The sequence below is a fragment of the Oncorhynchus gorbuscha genome, linkage group LG16 (genome assembly GCF_021184085.1).
Source record: "Oncorhynchus gorbuscha isolate QuinsamMale2020 ecotype Even-year linkage group LG16, OgorEven_v1.0, whole genome shotgun sequence".
Taxonomy (NCBI): domain Eukaryota; kingdom Metazoa; phylum Chordata; class Actinopteri; order Salmoniformes; family Salmonidae; genus Oncorhynchus; species Oncorhynchus gorbuscha.
The window spans coordinates 72,122,364-72,144,698 of NC_060188.1; the positions used below are offsets into that span (position 1 = coordinate 72,122,364).

Here is a 22,335-nt window from a genome sequence, read left to right on the forward strand (position 1 = left end):
TGATGGACGAGTACTGTACGGCCTCAATAACAGCAGACTGGGCTGGTGGACGAGTACTGTACGGCCTCAATAACAGCAGACTGGGCTGATGGACGAGTACTGTACGGGCTCAATAACATCCAATATACTGGTTGGCTGATATATGGGCCAACACCCACACTGAGAGCCGAGAAGAGAGATCCCCACCTGTCCCAGACTACCCCAGATCTTAGCCTGGATAGAGGGGTACATCTGCTTCTCGTTGATGGTCATGGTGATGAGCTTGTCCAGGATGGCAGTGACCCGCTGGCGCTTGGCGTCGTCGTTGTGCTTACAGAACCTCACCAGGTTGAGCAGCCAGGGGGTCATGTACTCCAGACACAGGTGCTTCAGCTCAATACCTACACACATCAGAGAGAATGTTACAACGTGTGTGTGCGTGTGTGTGTGGAGGGCAGGAACAAGAATACTGACTGGATTTGCTGAAGCCAGAAATGCACTCCTCCAGGAACTCCAGGGTGAGGTGGGGTTCGTTGGCAGCCAGCGTCTTGCTGATGGACACTATGAAAAGCGTGTTGTTGGCAGGGATACACAGCCCTGAGGTCTCCAGCAACTGGCCTTCTATCTTCAGGTTGAAGGTGCAGGTTAAGGCACACAGCAGGTTGTAGGCTGCAGACCTGCACACAGCAGACCGAGAGAGAGAGGGAAGGAGAATAAAAAGGTCATTAGTAAGCATAATCCATGTATGATTCAAATATCCCTAAGAAGACTGTCAGCTCTCATAGTCCCACCAAAATCTAAACATGTATGACTATTTTCCTCAGCTGTGTCTGACCTGAGGCTGGGGTCAGAGCTGCCCAGGTTGAGCAGGGCGATGTTGAGCAGGGTGCCTGGCACATCTTTGGGCCTGATCTTGGTGTGCTGGGGGATGGAGTCTGGCTGGGACAGCTCCCAGCGCGTCCTGATGTGGATGATGGAGTGGACGATGGCCTCACACTCCTGGTGCATGAAGGTGAGCGGTGTGCCCTGGTTGGCAATGGTCAGGGTGAACTGGTTCTCGTCCACCAGGCAGATCTCCTCGATCTCCGAGGCGTAGTAGATGTCATTCAGGAAGACCGACTGGCCCAGGACCCGGGTCCGCTCTGCTGACGTCACCTGGACCGCTGTGGAACCCACCTGGGTACAGAAACAGAGACATTGAGAGGGAGTTACTATGCTAGCTGGCACACAAAATGGTAACATTGTTCAAAAACGTTGACGCTCCTGACTCCAGACCGCATATGCCTCCTGGGGACAATGATTCAATCTGTCTCAGCCATTCCTGTCATTCTTGTCTGTGTCTGACTTACTTTCAATGATGTCCTACAGCCCAAAGAATATGTAGGAAACACATTGCATTCTGAATCTACTGACTCCCTCATGTCCTAACCTTGATGGAGACCTTGGTATCCTTGTGGGCCAGTTTGAGGGCGTTGTGGAACACCTTGAGGTCCTCCTCCAGGGCTAGCGTGGCTGCCGGCAGCTTCTGCTGGTCAGGCTCCACGTGCTCCGCTAGCCGCGCTGGGGAGTCAATGAACAGCAGCTTCTTGCTCCCCTTCAGGCCTGTCAGCAACCTCTCGTGATACTTGGTGTACTCCCTCACCCACGTGTTGCAGTTGTAGATGTAGATGGCCGCCACATTCTCGTAGGCGAAGCCCGGGAACACCACGAACCACTTGGACAGGAAGTCGGTCTTGAAGCGGTTGCTGGGTCCGGCGTGGGTCAGGTCCACAACGATCTCATAGGGCTTGGCGTAGTAGGGCTTCAGGGTCAGCAGCACGTGGTAGATGAGGAGATCACCGTTGATCTGGCCAGTCTTAAATCTGGGAGGGTGAGGAGTGAGAGGGGGAGGCAGAAAGGGACATCACAGAAGCATTTTTAAGTCCTTGTAAATTGAATAGTGTGGGCTAATAAGCAGACAGCCAGCATGTGTTAACCATAGTGTACCATAGTGCTAACCATAGTACTACTGTACCATAGTGCTAACCATAGTACTACTGTACCATAGTGCTAACCATAGTACTACTGTACCATAGTGCTAACCATAGTACTACTGTACCATAGTGCTAACCATAGTACTACTGTACCATAGTGCTAACCATAGTACTACTCTACCATAGTGCTAACCATAGTACTACTGTACCATAGTGCTAACATTTACATTTACATTTAAGTCATTTAGCAGACGCTCTTATCCAGAGCGACTTACAAATGACATCCAGTGGAACAGCCACTGTACCATAGTGCTAACCATAGTACTACTGTACCATAGTACTACTGTACCATAGTACTACTGTACCATAGTGCTAACCATAGTACTACTGTACCATAGTGCTAACCATAGTACTACTGTACCATAGTGCTAACCATAGTACTACTGTACCATAGTGCTAACCATAGTACTACTGTACCATAGTGCTAACCATAGTACTACTGTACCATAGTGCTAACCATAGTACTACTGTACCATAGTGCTAACCATAGTACTACTGTACCATAGTGCTAACCATAGTACTACTGTACCATAGTGCTAACCATAGTACTACTCTACCATAGTGCTAACCATAGTACTACTGTACCATAGTGCTAACATTTACATTTACATTTAAGTCATTTAGCAGACGCTCTTATCCAGAGCGACTTACAAATGACATCCAGTGGAACAGCCACTGTACCATAGTGCTAACCATAGTACTACTGTACCATAGTACTACTGTACCATAGTACTACTGTACCATAGTGCTAACCATAGTACTACTGTACCATAGTGCTAACCATAGTACTACTGTACCATAGTGCTAACCATAGTACTACTGTACCATAGTGCTAACCATAGTACTACTGTACCATAGTGCTAACCATAGTACTACTGTACCATAGTGCTAACCATAGTACTACTGTACCATAGTGCTAACCATAGTACTACTGTACCATAGTGCTAACCATAGTACTACTGTACCATAGTGCTAACCATAGTACTACTGTACCATAGTGCTACTGTACCATAGTACTACTGTACCATAGTACTACTGTACCATAGTACTACTGTACCATAGTGCTAACCTAACATCGTAGGCGTAAAAAGACACCTGATCGTAGTCCCCACATCTGTTTTTCAGGGGAAACAGAAATTTGGTTGAAAATATTGGATCCCTGAAAAATGGAAACATCCGCTTTCTCCCAATCCCGTGGAGAGTGCCATAGTGCTACCCCTCTGAGTGACCAAGCTAAACATCACACAGGAAATCAAGTAACTAGGAGAAGTGAAGTGAGAAGTGAGAGAGGAACAGGAAACTGGTCATTACTGAATGAGCATGCTGACGTCGAGGGCATCTTTCACACCTCTCTTCTCATAGGCATTTCTCATTTCTGAAACTGGTCACACATACGGCTGGGCTTTTTGAATTTCTGCCTGGATTCCCTCGTGTTAGGAAGTACCACACACAGACTGATCAACTCCATCAAGGTAAGTGATATCAACATATTCAAAGAAATAAACTAAGTTTGAAAATAGTCTACCTTCACAGGGTGGATGGTACGGCGTTGAACTGAAGGATAAGTATCCCTGAGGGAAGTGTTTTTTTGTAGTGTATTATTTTGAGATCAAGGAGATTCAGTCTTGAGATTTTGTACATCATACACATAAATTATAAATTCCAGATTATATTGACCAAAATCGCTTGATTTAAATTTCTGGGAGATCATAAATAAAATTGTATTTGTCACAATGTGCCAAATACAACAGGTGTGTAGACCTTCCCGTGGAATGCTTACTTCCAAGACCTTAAAACAACAATGCAGTTAAGAAAATATTTACTAAATGTTTGTTTTTTTAAATTAAGTAACACAATAAAAACAATAAATGAGGCCATATACAGGGGGTACCGAGTCAATGTGCGGGGTACAGGTTAGTCGAGGTCATTTGCACATGAAGGTAAGGGTAAAGTGATTATGTACAGATAATAAACAGAAGTAGCAGCAGTGTAAAAACAAAGGGGTGGTCAATGAAAATAGTCCGGGTGGCCATTTGATGAATTGTTCAGCAAAGGCAGTTTTTACATTTTTTTTTTTAATGTACTGGTGCAAATTGGAAGTGAATATTGATCATCAACTCTCAAATGCATTCTGGGCAAAACAAATGAATAAATGGTTTAACAAGGAAGCTAATTCAATTAATCAAGATATTTTAAATCTCAGATTAATACCAATCATCTTTGTCACTCAGATCTCAGACTGCTGATAAAATGACATCAGACAGTATGGAAACTGACACTCACATGAAACCACATAGGAACTCAATGTGTAAGAAAAAGCAGAACTTGAGATGCTATAATACTTACTGATGGTCACCAGTAAACCTCACTATGATCTCTTTTTCCCCCTTTTCCCATAGAAATATGAATGGCTCCCAGGTCTGCCTCTTGCTGTACTGTGTGGTACTCATGGGAACATCAGTACTTGCTAATGACGGTAAAATGAAAAATGAAACTGAAAAGGGAGCTGGGGCTAACCATAACGCAACCATGGGACCTTCTGGAACTACACATTTAACACAATTTAACAGTTCAACACATTTTCAGTCAGAATCAACAACACCAGCTACCCTCAACACCAGAGAAACATCTGGAACCAATAGCCCAGTGAACACCAACAACACACCATCCAGAGCCAACACCAAACCTAGTGCCTACCCTCCACTTAAGGCCAAAACCAGCCCCACGTTCAGCCCCTGCCGCAGCTCTGACTTTCTGTTGGATAAGAAGGAGGCCACCATCCTGCTGATTGTGACAGGTGCCCTGGTGGTCCTGTGTGCCATCCTGCTAGTCTCCACAGTGGTGCTGTCATGCCATGTGTGCTGCCTGAAGCGCCAGCCCCGCATCAGCAGCCGCCCCACCCGCAGCAACATAGACCTGGTGAGTGGTACTGGGTACTGGGGCACTGGCCAGAGGACCAAGGAGAGGCCTGACTCTGAGCCCGGTGAGACCAGCCTGATGATGGCAGAGCTCAGACAGACCCAGGAGGGGGAGAACGGCAAGACAGACAAGGGGCAAGGGGAAAATGAGATGGCGAAAGATACACCCAAGAAGGAAAAGAAGGAAGCCACGGAAAATGGGGTGGCAGCAGCTGCAAACCCTAGCCAGGGGAGCCCAGTCACTACCACCACCAAACAGCCTGCAGAGCCCTCTGACCCCACAGCCACAGCAGTCTCTCCCCAATCACAAGCCTCTAGCGAGGTTGTGGTGGTGGTGGGGTGAGGGCTCTCACATGGTGACCTTGGACCAGAAACAAGCTCAAACCACTGGTCAAACTGTCCTCAGATGATGGGAACAGCACAGTTTTATACGACAGCTTCTATTGGCATGCTGTAAAGAGATTTGCTTTTGCACTGAGTGTTTGCTTAGAGTGATTGTGTGGTTTTGTATTTTATGCTCGCATTCTCATTCAAAACTTGAAATAATGAAATAATTACCATTATGACCATGTCTATACAAATTAATGTACCACAAGAAGTTGAATATCATGTGAATTTTTAATATTTGTATGAATTTGTATTTGTGTAACAAAAATGGTTATAAGTTCAAATGTATAGCCATCATCAGTGTCACTGATAAGAGGAAATGACTCCTGTTTGGTCTAGTGGTTGTATCACAGCTTGCTTGTTGTCACAATTCATCTGCCATTTCCCTCACTTCTCCATTTTTAGACATTCTAAATTCTGCAAAATGACAAAACAGAACCAACCAGCACTAAACTGTAGTATCAGCTTAAGTAGACCATTTAAAGGAACTGTTTAAGCCACAAACCTCTTCCAGAAACACTCCCACAATGTTTTCCTACAAGTCAACATCACTTCCTTGGTGTTTTCGAAACAGTAAAGAAGAGTTCAAATGTTTCTGCTCTAGCTTTATCTGCCCTTCCGTTTCCAAGCCTTTGAAACAGTAAAGAAGAGTTCAAATGTTTCTGCTCTAGCTTTATCTGCCCTTCCCTTTCCAAGCCTTTGAAACAGTAAAGAAGAGTTCAAATGTTTCTGCTCTAGCTTTATCTGCCCTTCCGTTTCCAAGCCTTTGAAACAATAAAGAATTAGGACACTTCCTGAGTGTTTCTCTGCTACAGTGTGTCTGAGAGACAGCTAATTGCATGTGAGTGTGAATGTGGATGAATTACAGAGAGGGGGAGAGCAAGGCTGGGCATTAGTAAGCAGTGTGTCTGTGAGGCAGTACCACCTGTTTTCACTGACCAGAGAGGGGAACTACAACAAAGCAGCATAATACCACATTCAAAACTGCTACACCGCCACCGATCCGTTTTATCCTCTCAGATATTTATTCATCTACTTACGGCTGACAACATGATGAACGTGTGGATGTACTGCATGTCAAGTCTAAAACGGGTTGTCCGTGAAGAGGGCATAATACTGACTACTAACAATTTCAAACCAAAAGTCAAATGTTATCCATTACTGCAATACGTACAGGGGGTACATAACTATTATAGTAAAATATGAAGAACATCTTTGTGCCAGAAAATAAATTCCCTTCCGTGGTGCATTGAGTCAGTGGATTTTGATTGACAGTCCTAGCTAAATCCAGATACATGGAAAGAGGATGGTGTTGGGGGAGAGAGAGATTGAAGACATTTCTTTGAATGATAGTGATTATGAAACATTGGAGTCAGCAGCCCCCCCCCCTGCGCTCCTCGCCATCAGTAGCTAAGGGCCGCTCTGCACTGCATCCCTACTCCTCTCCTACACCCCTCCCACTTTCCCCTCTACCTCCCTCCCTAACACACACACACACACACACACAGTGCTAATGCAGAGCCTGCAGTGGATGCTGAAGCAGTAGGAGCTTATACAGTTTAATGCTACCTGCATCACTGGACCTAAAAGGGCAGACTAAGAGACATATACTCTTAATGGTCCATCCTTCAGAGGAAAACAAAAGGGATCAAGGACAAAACAAGGGGGAACAGAACAGTCTCAGAAGGTAGGAAAGAGGTCATTAAAAACGGTGAATGAGGAAAAAAAGAGAAGAAAATCCCTCTTCAGCAAAGCAGCTGCCACTCCAGTGTTTTAGGAGACAGAGGATAGAAAGCAGCCTTGGGCTGAGGACCATAGAGAGGAGAGAAGTGACTGGAATGCAAAGATGAGGAAAAGGTGAGTCTATTCTCTCACACACACACACACACACACACACACACACACACACACACACACACACACACACACACACACACACACACACACACACACACACACACACACTATGATGCTACAGTAATTGAATCTTTGCACTGCTCCCTGTGCATCATTTCTCTGACTCCGCTTGCTGCGGGACTGGCCAGTGTCCCAGTCCTCTCCTTAGTCATTAACAGAACCAATCTATTCAGCACGTTCTAGTAGGAACAACTCCCTGCCTCAAGTGATGTACAAACATCTTCTAAAAGGTATCCTCTACAGACTAATAGCTCAAGCCAATCAGAACATCCTCTTCAAAACAGACAACAAGCCATTCTAGTCAAAGCATCACACTGCCCACTAGTCTGTTGCTAGGGAGGCTCCCTTCCTCAATAAATAGGACTGACTGTAGGGTTTAATTTCAAACGTTTAAACCCTACTCACATACTCGATTGTATGCATAATCATGCTGGAGAAGGCACATCTGCAGCACTGTGACGAGATGTTAGGGAGCCTCCATGGGGGGAGAAAGAGGGTGAGGGTGGAGCAGAACGGGAGAAAATGAGATCTTAACCGTTGTCTCCAGTGTGTTCAGCACAGCTCACTGCAGTAACACAGCCTCTCCTCCACTACTGGTGCAGAGAGGATAGTCTCAATCTGCATATCATTCACCGTGCTCTTTGTCTACTACCTCTGTGGACTATAAGCTTTTACTAATACATGTTACTGCTTTGATATGTAGCCTAGCTAATAGTGGGCTTGCTATCATGTTTGTAACTAATTTATCCAGGTGTTTCCCCTGTGTTTCAAGGCGTGTGCTACTGATGCCCCCCAGCGTCCCTCCCCACTGTGTGGCCGTGCTATGGCTGTTGATGCTGCTGGGTCTCCAGGCCCTGGCTGTCTGCCCCCCAATGTGCACCTGTAACCACAGCCACAGGGAGGTGGACTGTTCCTGGAGGGGCCTGAGGACTCTGCCCCTGGGCCTGCAGCACAACCTGCACTCCCTCAACCTGTCTCACAACCGCATCCACGACCTGGACAGCCAGCTGAGTACCTTTGTCCACCTCCGCACTCTGGACCTGTCCCACAACAGGCTGGTCCGCCTGCCCACCGCTCTGCCCAGAGCCCTGTGGGAGCTCCACATTGCAGCCAACGGCATCAACTTGCTGGACAAGAACGACACAGCCTACCAGTGGAACCTGCGGGTCCTCGACCTGTCCAATAACAAGCTGGAACGGGCCGTGTTCATCAACAACACCCTGACCAGTCTGCGCCTGCTCAACCTCAGCCACAACCGCTTCTGGACCGTGCCTACCAACATGCCTGCCAGCCTGGAGACAGTGGACCTTTCCCACAACTCCCTGGTGCAGATGCTGCCTGGCACTCTGGCACGGCTGTTCAGGCTGACCACCTTCTACCTGCACTCCAACCGCTTCTCCTCTGTGGGTCCCAGGGCCTTCAGCCAGCTGGGCAGCCTACGGCTCCTCTCCCTGGGGGACAACCCCTGGGCCTGTGAGCACCAGACCAACATCACCCACCTGCTGGCCTGGCTCAAGCACACCTCCACCCGCGTGCTGGGCTGCCCCTGCCACACTCACTCTGTCTGTGGAGAGCATCCCCTGGCCAGGACTGGAGGGTGGCACTTTGCCTCCTACACTCAGCCTCCCCTGGCTGCTAGTACTCAGGAGGAGCGGAGCCACCCTCCTCCTCCAGAGGCCCTCACCAGGTGGCCTTGGTATCTGTCAGAGTCTGCCCTGCTCAACACCCAGCTCCACAGCAGGAAAGCCCCAGGACGCCCCAGTGGATCAGAGGACCACGGCCTCTTCACAGACCAACACCAGTTCACCTCCACCCCTCTAGCCATTTCCACCCTGCCCACTGACAGGTCCCACACAGAAAACAGCTTGACAAGCACAGACGACCCCTTCCTAACAGACACTGCATTTACTACTGACAGCTTCTATACCACTGACAACCCCTCTACCATCACAAGGAGAACAGCCACCCTCCGCACCAGGAGTGTCAAGAGGCCTAACCAGGGTGGCTCCCCGGTACGAAACACCAGCCCAGCCCCCAGCCCCAGGTCTACACTCCCACTCCTACTGAACCTGTGGTTCTTCCTGACTCACACCCAGTATGTCCTCTGAAAATTGAAGGAAATGTCTGTAGTTGGAGTAATGTCCTTGTCAGACATACAACTGCACAAACACACACAAATGAGTATCATGAAACCAACTTTGTTGTTTTCTTCCATTTTGAATACTGTAAGACACTTAAATGAACTCTTCTGCATTACTTTAATCAATAACAATATACTATATGGCCAGTATCATTATTGGGATACTGAACAAATACTTGAGTACTCACTATCTGCATAACTCTGTTTTCATCATCATCTTTGAATACTCAAAGGTCCAAAGCAGCCATTTTTATCTCAATATCAAATCATTTCTGGATAATAATTAAAAACCTTAGAGTGATTGTTTTCAATTAAATTGTTCAAAAATAGCTTCTAAGCAAAGAGCAATTTCTCAAGCAAGAATGACTGCCCCCTCTCATTGAGCCTCGTGCGCTTCAGGCATTGTTAGCAGAAAACAGGATCCCCCATTATAGTGAACAGAAAAATTGTCATCTTCGTGGTCAATCTTTGTGTAAATAAAAAATGTTTTGAAGACAAACATGGTTCCAGTCATTACTTCTAATACACCAGATGTAGGTCTTTGAAGCAATTATTTTAAAATCGCACACAGGATAATTTAGTTGCTAATGGCAGCTGGCAGTACCCTGGTGGTTCTTCAATTCAACTTGAGTTAATCAATGAGAGCGCTATTGAGTCTTCACATAGGATATATATATCCTCACACACACACATTGATTCTTTCACAACAATTTAGAGGCTATGACCGTAACTCAGCAGCAGGTGGCACCATACTGTACCTTTATGTTTCCTACTGGCACCACAGCAGGCTACATCACTCAATCACATCCACAAATACTTGTGTGGTGTGTGTGAGTGTGAGTGTATGTGTGTGTGTGAGAGAGTGTTCACCCACGTGTGAGAGAGAGTGAGAGAATGTTGATGGGCGGATCTCCGCTAGAGACTTGGAAACAAACAGTTATGTGATTTTCCATGGGTACAGCGAAACAGAAACACCGGCCACCCCCGTTGTGGTGAGTTGCCAATGCCTACAGTCAACTATAATGATGTCATTAGCCAGGTGCCATAAAATACCTCCTCCCAAACGGTTGGCTCTTCACAAATCATCACCACTGAAGCTGAGAGGGTTTATAATATCCGGTAAGTGGCAGATCTTTGAATGGTGTTGGTGGTCCCATTGTTGTTATAATTGATCAGATGTTTATTGAGATCAATTTGCTGGCATTCATCGATCAAATCAGTTTACTAAGGTTAACTTACTTAGAATACTAGAATACGGCTTTAAAATGGAAAACAGCTCATGAGAAATGTACTAGATTTACAAATGAAAGAGTGTAAAAAAAATGCTGTTCTACCTGGCATACTGGTGACTGTGGCATGTTGGTTGTCTTATGTCTACATTGGCAGTTTGACCACAGAAAGAGAATGCATGTTCGTAGTGGTGTGCTGCAAATGGTTGTGATGGCCATTGTCTTCCTGGCTCAACATGGGACTGTGATCGGAGCCAACAGCACCAATTCCACGGGCAGCAGCACCAACTCCTCTCCCCCACTCTCCTCTCTGTGGGGGATTGGCCTCATGCTCCTGGCTCTGTCCCCCACTCTCCTGCAGCAGATAGCTACTCTCTGATGGCAGCAAGGCAGCTGTATTCACCATGCACTCCCTCGATCTGGGATGTCCAACTATGCTTTAACTACATATATTCTCACCCTAAGGAAGACCACGATGACCTGTACACCTTGGACACTTTCTAAAAAACATTTTGTTATCTACTACAATAAAATATAGAACACATGTTAAAACAACTATGTTTCTGAATAAATGCATCATGATAAAGTGAACACAGCGTTCTGTGACTTTCTGTTGAAATGTGACAGTCTGCAGGCCTCACCTGCGTGTGATGTAGTAGAAGACCGGGTTGCCGTTCTTGGAGGTGCCAGCCTGGTAGAAGATGTTGAGGGTCTTCAGGGCTTTGAACTCATCTTTCTCATGTACCTGGTGTCTGAGGGAGCAGGAGCAGGATCAAGACAGGGAAATACTTTCAGAGTACCACTAAAACAACCTCTGCCTCAGATGCTTTCATATCCTGTTTTATGAGACTGCTTTGTGAGATCTACAGGTAACTGCTGAAATAAAGGAAATGCTTGAGTAAATAAGGGATACAAAGTACACCGAGTGTACAAAACATTATGGACACCTGTTCCTTCCATGACAGACTGACCAGGTGAATCCAGGTGAAAGCTATGATCCCTTATTGATGTCACTTGTTAATACCTTGTTAGTTCTGAGGGCAAAAGGAGGGGGGAGCAACTCAATATTAGGATGGTGATATTAATGTTTGTACACTCAGTGTATATTAAAAGCAGGTGCTTCCACACAGGTGTGGATCCTGAGTAAATTAAGCAATTATAACATCCAATGCTTAGGGTATGAAAATGCCTACCCATGTATAAAAACGCCCAGCTGCCCATTATTTTGGCTACTGTGACTAGAAGAGATCTCAGTGACTTTGAAAGAGGGGTCTCAAAGGAGCATAGGGAGGTTAAAGTGTGTGTGTGTGTTTTGGTCCCCACAAGGATAGTAAAACAAATGTGTGTGTCTCAAGTCCCCAGATCTCAACTCAATCTTCTCCCAATTATGGGAAATTCTAGAGCGGCGCCTGAGACAGATTTTACACCTCCATCAACAAAACAACAAATTAAGGAATTTCGGTGCCACATCTCACCAATAGAGTTCCAGACACATGTAGAATCTATGTGCATTGAAGCTGTTCTGGCCCAATGCCCTATTAAGCCACTATGTTGACGTTTCCTTTGTTTGGGCAGTTACCTGTATGTAATTAATAGTAACTTGATGTATGTACCTTGTCATAAACTCCTCGAACTTGGAGCTGGTGAGGTTGAGGCTGGACCAGTGGGTGTCAGCCACAGGTTTGTGCTCTGGGGGCCCCAGGTAGGCCAGGAGGGTGGCCATCTTGTCAAAAGGCCGTCTTCCCACTGCTTTATGATCCCTGATGAAGAACAACAACGTTAGGAATAATCTACTCTTTGATACACATCTGCCACATGCAGGAAGTACAGAGGTCTACAGTAGTATCAAACACAACCTCCTGTGAGATGGGCCGTTGTTTATTCTAGAGATCTGGGTTGTGTGAAACATCTTACTTATCTCTTGTAACAGCTAAGCCATACATGTTCCATTCCGCCCACTCACCTGTTGCTAGAGAGGTACTGTCCTATCTTTTCCTGGTTGTTCCACAGCAGCCGGTGCAGGGCCAGAACGTTGCCATCACTGATGAAGGACAGGCTGTGGTTGACGGAGTCACTGGCAGGGCAGTCTGATGCGATGTCCAGGAAAAACCTACAACACATAGGTCAAAGGAACAAGATTTATCTACACCTGCTAGGGTAATTAGTATCAGGTGAAAACATCCAATACATATCAATGTATTCTCAGAGAGGTAAGATATCATTATGTTATCATACCTTCTAGCTGCATCAAAGTTGCTTTTGACAAAGTCATTAAAAGGCCTCATGTGCTCCTCTTTGGTGAATACAACATGGTTGGCAATGCTCTGCTGGATCTGTAAAAGAACATTCAAACCATATTAACAACAAGGCCAGATCCTCAAATATAATATAGCATATTATTAAGACATATCAGCTTTGTATACATGTGGCCTGGGTGTCCTGTCCTCTTACCTTGGACATGAGCTTAAGGCCCCTCTCAATCCTGGGAGGAGGTTTCTTATCCAGGATGCCTGCCTCATAGGGAGACACTATGGCAGGGTTGATGAAACGGAGGAACATGGCACTGCCCACCGCCCCTATGCTGTTCTGGGGGAAACGCTGGCTGACCACCTGTGTGTGAGGGTGTTGGAGGGATGGTAACAACATTGTTAGAGAGAGGGAGGAGGCGAGGACATGGGTTGGAGAAGATAGAAGGGTAGAAAGAGTGCAGTGAGGAGAGTGGGGAGGGAGACAAAGTATTCCACAGTCTAGAGGACAAGATGGCCACATCATCACCTCCAAACCACATTCACAACGCTAGGCCCGCTTCAAAACTGAGTTAAGAGATTAAAAGGAAAGCAAGGTACCTGGGAATCTTGAAAAGGGGGAGAGGAGAATCTTAGACCAGTCCTAACTACTAGGGTAGACGTGATACTGTACGCTTCTGAACAAAAACACTGGGCGATGTTCAATTAAATCAATGTCCTAAATTGATCAAACGCTCTGCATGTCCGCATACGAAAATGGTATCGCTTGTAACACACGTGTGTTTCAAAAGGGATACTGCAGCAGTGGAATTTACTAGGCTGTAAGATAATGCAACCTCATGAAGTCTTATTTCATTGCTGCTGGAATAAGACAAGCTGTCATTAATGACCTGCAGTATTAGAGTGCTTTGAAAGGTCAGCCAATTACCAGGCCTCCACAGCTTACCCAGTGCCACCAACACAGGATATTTACCGCTAGCAATTTTGACCATCATGCCAATATGACATCATGGATGGATGCACAACAATAGGCTGCAGATTACAGATACGGTAAATGCAGGAGAGAGAACTGAAGGTGTGGAGGTATTTCTGCACTGCGAAACTTAGCTAGTAATGAATTGCAGAGAAAGCCTTAGGACTTCACAAGAGTTCCACATTCCATGAGAGCTTTCAAAAAAGTGGAGTGGATCCCAGGATCCTGAGTCGCACAGCACAACTATGTGCCAAAGTGCTCCTTGACCATCTGCAACATGAGCCCGTTATCGTCGACCCCCAAACTCCTTTCAACACCACGTTTAGTTTTTTGCCCTAGCACAATAGAGCTGATTCAAAATGATAAAAGCTTGATGATTAGTGGGTTATTTGAATCAGATGTGTAGTGCTAGGGCAAACAGAAAGTGTACCCTTGGGGTTACCAGGACAGAGTTTGGGAAATCCTGGGTTTGGTTAAGGGTTCTCGAAAACAGGATTTTGAATAGGAATACATTTTTTGGTTCCCACAAGGAGAGTAAAACAAATGTGTATGTGTCAAGTCACCAGATCTCAACCCAATTGAACACTTCTGGGAGATTCTGCAGCGGTGCCTGAGACATTGTTTTCCATCGACAACAACAAAACACCAAATGATGGAAATAATCATGGAAGAATGGTGTCGCTTCCCTCCAATAGAGTTCCAGACAGTTGTAGAACCTATGCCAAGGTGCATTGATGCTATTCTGGTGGCTCGTGTTTGCCCAACACCCTTAGTTCCAAATTCCATGAGAGCTTTCAAAAAAGTAGAGTGGATCCCAGGATCCTGAGTCGCACAGCACAACTATGTGCCAAAGTGCTCCTTGACCATCTGCAACATGAGCCCGTTGTCATCGACCCCCAAACTCCTTTCAACACCAACCAGTAACAGCAGTGCAGTTTCACCAATGCCAAGAGTTTGTTTGAGGTGAGCGTACATTAAAATCCATATTAACTAATTTGAAAGTAAAAGTATTAGTAGTGGGATTTCAGGTGAGGATTGTAAGGAGGACAGGAGTATAAAGTAGTTTAAGGTGATAGAACAGCAAGAGGGTGAATGACCTTCCCTTTCTTTCAACAGTGGCCAGGGAGAACATTCTCTGAACTTACTGCTTTTTTGCTTTCCTTTTTCTCTTTAACTGTGGCTTTATTCAGTAGAGAGTGGCAAGTTGCCTACAGAACAGAGATGGGCACAAAAAAGGTCACGGCAAACACACACACCACAAACATGCACTGCACAAATACTTCTACATTCATATACAGACACCGCACAAAAGTGCAAACCTTACCTTTTGATGTACATTTACCTAGTTCATAAAAACCACCCTGACATTATGTGAAAACATAATGGTGGCAATTACAGAAAAAGTTAAAATCTTCAAATAAATGGAACCCTGTATGTTAAGATGGGGGTTTACAGACTGTGGAGTGGGTTGGAGTTGACAGTTGAGGTGTGCAGTCTAATATGTACCTGGAACAGGCAGTGACAGACACTGCGCAGCTGAGGGGGGAACTCTGTGGAGGAGTTGATGATGGCCAGGAAGAAGCGTTTGGTGATCTGCAGCAGGTTCCTCTGGTTCTCCTCCAGGATCTCACTCTGCTCCAGCCTGCAGCCGGAGACATGGAACCAGCCAGTCAAAACCAGAGACAGCAAGAGAGCATCGGACAATGCTTCCATGTTGCAAAAATACATCTAAGATGGTAGGGAGGGGGCTGCCTTGGTTTAAATAGTACAGCTGGAAAACAAAGTGGGTGAATGAGTGAATGTGTTGTGTCTGAGGGGTCAGGGCACCTGGTGGGGTCCACCTCAAAGCTGATGAGCTGCCACTCTGGGGCGGTGATGACCCCTCTGAGAAGAGGCTCTAGAAGCTTCTGCAGGTATGTGGCCCCATACACCTATAAACAGCAGAGGGGTGGATACACAAACACACACACTCAAAACTAACATTATAGAAAGCAGGCACCATGCTTATTTGAAAGCCAAAGACCACACACAGTTGAAGTCGGGAAGTTTACATACACCTTAGCCAAATTCATTTAAACTGAGTTTTTCACATTTCCTGACATTTAACCCTTGTAAAAATGTCCCGTCTTAGGTCAGTTATGATCACCACTTTATTTTAAGAATGTGAAATGTCAGAATAATCGTAGAGAGAATGATTTATATCAGCTTTTATTTCTTTCCTCACATTCCCAGTGGGTCAGAAGTTTACATACACTCAATTAGAATTTGGTAGCATTGCCTTTAAATTGGTTATCATGGGACAACCATTTTGGGTAGCCTTCCACAAGCTTCCCACAATAAGTTGGGTGAATTTTGGCCCATTCCTCCTGACAGAGCTGGTGTAACTGAGTCAGGTTTGTAGGCCTCCTTGCTCACACACGCTTTTTCAATTCTGCCCAGAAATGTTCTATGGGATTGAGGTCAGGGCTTTGTGATGGCTACTCCAATACTGTGACTTTGTTGTCCTTAATAAGCCATTTTGCCACAACTTTTGAAGTATGTCATTGTCCATTTGGAAGACCCATTTGCGACCAAGCTTTAACTTCCTGACTGATGTCTTGAGATGCTGCTTCAGTATATCCACATTTTACTTCCTCATAATGTCATCCATTTTGTGAAGTACACCAGTCCCTCCTGCAGCAAAGAACCCCCACAACATGATGCTGAAAGCCCCGTGCTTCACAGTTGAGATGGTGTTCTTTGGCTTGCGAGCCTCCCCCTTTTTCCTCCAAACATAAAGATTGTCATTATGGCCAAACAGATCTATTTTTGTTTCATCAGACCAGAGGATATTTCTTCAAAAATTACAATCTTTATCCCCATGTGCAGTTGCAAACCATAGTCTGGCTTTCTTATGGTGGTTTTGGAGCAGTGGCTTCTTCCTTGCTGAGCGGCCTTTCAGGTTGTGTCGATATAGGGCTTGTTTTACTGTGGATATAGATACTTTTGTACCTGTTTCCTCCAGCATCTTCACAAGGTCCTTTGCCGTTGTTCTGGGATTAAGTGGCACTTTTCGCATCAAAGTACGTTCATCTCTAGGAGACAGAACACGTCTCCTTCCTGAGCAGTATGACGGCTGCGTTGTCCCATGGTGTTTATACTTGAGTACTATTGTTTGTACAGATGAAAGTGGTACCTTCAGGTGTTTGGAAATTGCTCCCAAGGATGAACCAGACTTGGAGGTCTACAATTTATTTTCTGAGGTCTTGGCTGATTTATTTAGATTTTCCCACGATGTCAAGCAAAGAGGCACTGAGTTTGAAGGTATGCCTTGAAATACATCCACAGGTACACCGCCAATTCACTCAAATTATGTCAATTAGCCTATCAGAAGCTTCTAAAGCCATGACATAATTTTCTGGAATTTTCCAAGCTGTTTAAAGGCACAGTCAACTTAGTGCATGTAAACTTCTGACCCACTGGAATTGTGATGCAGTGAATTATAAGTGAAATAATCTGTCTGCAAACAATTTTTGGAAAAATGACTTGTGTCATTCACAAAGTAAATGTCCTAACAAACTTGCCAAAACTATTGTTAATGAACAAGACATTTGTGGGAAAACAAGTTTTAATGTCTCTAACCTAAATGTATGTAAACTTCTGAATTCAACTGTAGTGTGTCATATCCTTTGTCAGAGATAGGGGTATTTTGCATCGTAAAAAGGTTTGTCCACATTTTCATGTCATGTTGTGTACCTTAAAGCAGAAGGTCATGATTTTACTGGCCAGACTGTTTCCTCTGAAAAGTGTCTGCATGGAGTCAGCAAGCTCCACCTCCTTGGAGAACATGTTCCACAGCAGCTGGTAGAGGAGGTGGCGTGAGTCAAACAGAGTCACCAGCACCCGCGCCAGCTCATCCTGACAGGAGAAAATTATTGTTACTGACACAGCTCACACTCTGACACCTACAATCTACGCAACACTGGCGCATTCATTCATATTCATACCTCAACAATCTCAGTGTGGTACAGTGGTGTAATATAAGCTAAAACAGTGTGAAAACTATTTGCTTTAAATGTTATTCCATTTTCACCCCCAGGTGTAATATAAATGTAAAGATCTCAGGTCCCAGAGAAAGGACAGTGGGTGGTGAATAGCCTACAGTGCCTTGCGAAAGTATTCGGCCCCCTTGAACTTTGCGACCTTTTGCCACATTTCAGGCTTCAAACATAAAGATATAAAACTGTATTTTTTTGTAAAGAATCAACAACAAGTGGGACACAATCATGAAGTGGAATGACATTTATTGGATATTTCAAACTTTTTTAACAAACCAAAAACTGAAAAATTGGGCGTGCAAAATTATTCAGCCCCCTTACTTTCAGTGCAGCAAACTCTCTCCAGAAGTTCAGTGAGGATCTCTGAATGATCCAATGTTAACCTAAATGAATAATGATGATAAATACAATCCACCTGTGTGTAATCAAGTCTCCGTATAAATGCACCTGCACTGTGATCGTCTCAGAGGTCCGTTAAAAGCGCAGAGAGCATCATGAAGAACAAGGAACACCTACAGGGAAGAGGTGAGGGCCCTCGGAGTGTGGTGTCAGGAAAATAACCTCACACTCAACGTCAACAAAACTAAGGAGATGATTGTGGACTTCAGGAAACAGCAGAGGGAACACCCCCCTATCCACATCGATGGAACAGTAGTGGAGAGGGTAGCTAGTTTTAAGTTCCTCGGCATACACATCACAGACAAACTGAATTGGTCCACTCACACTGACAGCGTCGTGAAGAAGGCGCAGCAGCGCCTATTCAACCTCAGGAGGCTGAAGAAATTTGGCTTGTCACCAAAAGCACTCACAAACTTCTACAGATGCACAATCGAGAGCATCCTGGCGGGCTGTATCACCGCCTGGTACGGCAACTGCTCCGCCCTCAACCGTAAGGCTCTCCAGAGGGTAGTGAGGACTGCACAACGCATCACCGGGGGCAAACTACCTGCCCTCCAGGACACCTACACCACCCGTTGTTACAGGAAGGCCATAAAGATCATCAAGGACATCAACCACCCGAACCACTGCCTGTTCACCCCGCTATCATCCAGAAGGCGAGGTCAGTACAGGTGCATCAAAGCTGGGACCGAGAGACTGAAAAACAGCTTCTATCTCAAGGCCATCAGACTGTTAAACAGCCACCACTAACACTGAGTGGCTGCTGCCAACACACTGTCATTGACACTGACCCAACTCCAGCCATTTTAATAATGGGAATTGATGGGAAATTATGTAAATATATCACTAGCCACTTTAAACAATGCTACCTTATATAATGTTACTTACCCTACATTATTCATCTCATATGCATATGTATATACTGTACTCTACATCATCGACTGCATCCTTATGTAACACATGTATCACTAGCCACTTTAACTATGCCACTTTGTTTACTTTGTCTACACACTCATCTCATATGTATATACTGTACTCGATACCATCTACTGTATGCTGCTCTGTACCATCACTCATTCATATATCCTTATGTACATGTTCCTTATCCCCTTACACTGTGTATAAGACAGTAGTTTTGGAGCACTGTGCAAGCGATAATATTGAAATGGAAGGAGTATCAGACCACTGCAAATCTATCATGACCTGGCCGTCCCTCTAAACTTTCAGCTCATACAAGGAGAAGACTGATCAGCGATGCAGCCAAGAAGCCCATGATCACTCTGGATGAACTGCAGAGATCTACAGCTGAGGTGGGAGACTCTGTCCATAGGACAACAATCAGTCGTATATTGCACAAATCTGGCCTTTATGGAAGAGTGGCAAGAAGAAAGCCATTTCTTAAAGATATCCATAAAAACTGTCGTGTAAAGTTTGCCACAAGCCACCTGGGAGACACACCAAACATGTGGAAGAAGGTGCTCTGGTCAGATGAAACCAAAATTGAACTTTTTGGCAACAATGCAAAACGTTATGTTTGGCGTAAAAGCAACACAGCCATCACCCTGAACACACCATCCCCACTGTCAAACATGGTGGTGGCAGCATCATGGTTTGGGCCTGCTTTTCTTCAGCAGGGACAGGAAAGATGGTTAAAATTGATGGGAAGATGGATGGAGCCAAATACAGGACCATTCTGGAAGAAAACCTGATGGAGTCTGCAAAAGACCTGAGACTGGGACGGAGATTTGTCTTCCAACAAGACAATGATCCAAAACATAAAGCAAAATCTACAATGGAATGGTTCAAAAATAAACATATCCAGGTGTTAGAATGGACAAGTCAAAGTCCAGACCTGAATCCAATCGAGAATCTGTGGAAAGAACTGAAAACAGCTGTTCACAAATGCTCTCCATTCAACCTCACTGAGCTCAAGCTGTTTTGCAAGGAGGAATGGGAAAACATTTCAGTCTCTCGATGTGCAAAACTGATAGACATACCCCAAGTGACTTACAGCTGTAATCGCAGCAAAAGGTGGCGCTACAAAGTACTAACTTAAGGGGGCTGAATAATTTTGCACGCCCAATTTTTCAGTTTTTGATTTGTTAAAAAAGTTTGAAATATCCAATAAATGTCGTTTCACTTCATGATTGTGTCCCACTTGTTGTTGATTCTTCACAAAAAAATACAGTTGTATATCTTTATGTTTGAAGCCTGAAATGTGGCAAAAGGTCGCAAAGTTCAAGGGGGCCGAATACTTTCGCAAGGCACTGTACATACCCATTGGGAGCAGGGCACTACGTTGGCCAGAGCCATGGCAATAGGCAGCTCTCCCTGGTCTCCCATCATGGTGACCAGCTCCACCAGCCTCTCAAACCGGTCAGCAAGCACCGTCTCTGCCAGTGTGTCAAACTCTGTCCCCTGCTGCAGGATCTTAGTCAGCACCTCCATGAAGGTGGCTCGCGTCTGCAGGTCCTTATGGTAGCCCAGACCTACACACACAGAAAGAGAGAGACATGTATTGTAATCTTATCTAAGTGTGACAAGAGGAAAGAACATTGACCATGGGCAAGTATTGTTTTAACGACCCTACACTAATGATGAACTAGATGTAATCAACAGAGATCCAATTAAAGCCACATTCACTATTACATCTAATTTCGCATGTTAAGCACTTTAAACATGAAGCAGCCTACCAAAGAGTGAGCCTAAGCCTCATTCCTGATAAGTTGATATGTTAGGTTTCCAGACTGACCAATTGAGTGCATGAGGCCACTGTCCACGTTGGCGTTGAGAAGGTTGGACATGGCCAGTACGGTGCAGTGTCTGAGGGAGGCCAGACGTCGAGACATGCCCCTCTTCCTCCCTGCCACCTGCTGCCCATCATCCTCCACCTCACTGCAGTCATTCAGCAGGTTCATGAACAGGGTGAAGTACCTGGGAGGAGAAGGAGAAAGATATTCTACTCATTATCTTTTAGAACATTTTATGATGTAAGACACATTGCATAAGTAATGAACTTCAATAGTAACAGTGAGTAAAGAGAGGATAGCTGACGTACTTGAGGAAGAGCTGGGACTTGGCCTCCATCAGTTCCACTCCGTCTCCCTCCTCAGGCTGCAGGGGCAGGCCAGCTAGTAGAGACACCACCGCCTCCATACTGGCCTGGTCCAGGTCCCTGTATATCACACAGCACAAAGCATAGTTCAGCATAGTTCATAGTTCAAGTCTAAACCTGTTGTTTACGAAGTAACAGTGAAATGCTTACTTCACAACAACGCAGAATACACTAAAAAAATTACAAAGAAAGTAACATGAGGAATAAATACACAATGAGCAATGATAGCTTGGCTATATACATGGGGTAGCAGTACCGAGTCTATGTGGAGGGGTACTAGGAAATTGAGGTAGATATGTACATACTGTATAGGTAGGGGTAAAGTGACTAGGCAACAGGATAGATAATAGAGAGTAGCAGCAGCGTGTGTGTGTGTGTGTATATATATCTGATTGAGTGTGCAAGTGTGTGGGTAGAGTCCAGTGTGTGTGCATAGAGTCAAAGGGTCAATGCTGATAGTCCGGGTAGCCATTTGGTTAATTTAGTACAGGTAGCCATTTGGTTAATTTAGTACAGGTAGCCATTTGGTTAATTTAGTACAGGTAGCCATTTGGTTAATTTAGTACAGGTAGCCATTTGGTTAATTTAGTACAGGTAGCTATTTGGTTAATTTAGTACAGGCAGCTAGTCGGTTAACTTTTGGCTTGGAGTTCGTACTGGGCCGTATGCACTACCCTCCATAGCATCTTGCGGTCGGATGCTCCTTTGTCTTGACGACATTGAGGGGGAGGTTGTTATCCTGGCACCACACTGCCAGGTCTCTGACCTCCTCCCTATAGGTGGTCTCATCGTCGATCAAGTCCAACATCATCGTGTCATCGGCAAACTTGATGATGGTATTGGAGTCGTGGGCGGCCACACAGGCGTGGGTGAACAGGGAGTACAGGAGGGGGCTAAGCACTCACCCCTGATGGGACCCAGTGTTGAGGTTCAGTGTAGCGAATGTATTGTTGCCTAACCTG

At 45.2% G+C, this 22,335-nt stretch overlaps 3 protein-coding genes and 1 long non-coding RNA gene across 4 annotated transcripts in view; 3 read left to right on the forward strand and 1 right to left on the reverse strand.

Moving 5' to 3' along the window:
- Positions 1-22,335, reverse strand: part of LOC123999100 (neurofibromin-like) — a 67,315-nt gene that overhangs the window by 13,809 nt on the left and 31,171 nt on the right. Inside the window, exons 24-39 of the mRNA XM_046304512.1 lie at positions 21,317-21,433; positions 21,011-21,192; positions 20,536-20,747; positions 17,558-17,719; positions 15,650-15,753; positions 15,329-15,464; positions 14,968-15,030; positions 13,055-13,213; positions 12,839-12,936; positions 12,567-12,713; positions 12,217-12,363; positions 11,245-11,355; positions 1,409-1,841; positions 815-1,155; positions 454-656; positions 187-380 (exon numbers count right to left, since the gene is read on the reverse strand). Of these exons, the coding sequence (XP_046160468.1) occupies positions 187-380; positions 454-656; positions 815-1,155; positions 1,409-1,841; positions 11,245-11,355; positions 12,217-12,363; positions 12,567-12,713; positions 12,839-12,936; positions 13,055-13,213; positions 14,968-15,030; positions 15,329-15,464; positions 15,650-15,753; positions 17,558-17,719; positions 20,536-20,747; positions 21,011-21,192; positions 21,317-21,433 (2,809 nt within the window). The remainder of the gene's footprint in view (positions 1-186; positions 381-453; positions 657-814; positions 1,156-1,408; positions 1,842-11,244; positions 11,356-12,216; positions 12,364-12,566; positions 12,714-12,838; positions 12,937-13,054; positions 13,214-14,967; positions 15,031-15,328; positions 15,465-15,649; positions 15,754-17,557; positions 17,720-20,535; positions 20,748-21,010; positions 21,193-21,316; positions 21,434-22,335) is intronic.
- On the forward strand, positions 3,340-6,507 carry LOC123999102. Its single transcript, XM_046304515.1, has 2 exons — positions 3,340-3,484; positions 4,412-6,507. The coding sequence occupies exon 2, from the start codon at positions 4,416-4,418 to the stop codon at positions 5,271-5,273; it is 858 nt and encodes a 285-aa protein (XP_046160471.1). The 5' UTR covers positions 3,340-3,484; positions 4,412-4,415; the 3' UTR covers positions 5,274-6,507.
- LOC123999101 (oligodendrocyte-myelin glycoprotein-like) lies at positions 6,861-9,827 on the forward strand. The gene is made up of 2 exons (XM_046304513.1): positions 6,861-7,174; positions 8,007-9,827. Exons 1-2 carry the CDS (start codon positions 7,164-7,166, stop codon positions 9,340-9,342), a joined length of 1,347 nt encoding a protein of 448 aa, XP_046160469.1. The 5' UTR covers positions 6,861-7,163; the 3' UTR covers positions 9,343-9,827.
- Positions 10,356-11,194, forward strand: LOC123999103. Its single transcript, XR_006832388.1, has 2 exons — positions 10,356-10,493; positions 10,761-11,194. It is a non-coding gene; the product is annotated as an uncharacterized LOC123999103 (long non-coding RNA).

Excerpts from the sequence above, each read along its gene's own strand:
- LOC123999102 (XM_046304515.1), top strand. The coding sequence starts at position 4,416 with ATGAATGGCTCCCAGGTCTGCCTCTTGCTGTACTGTGTGGTACTCATG.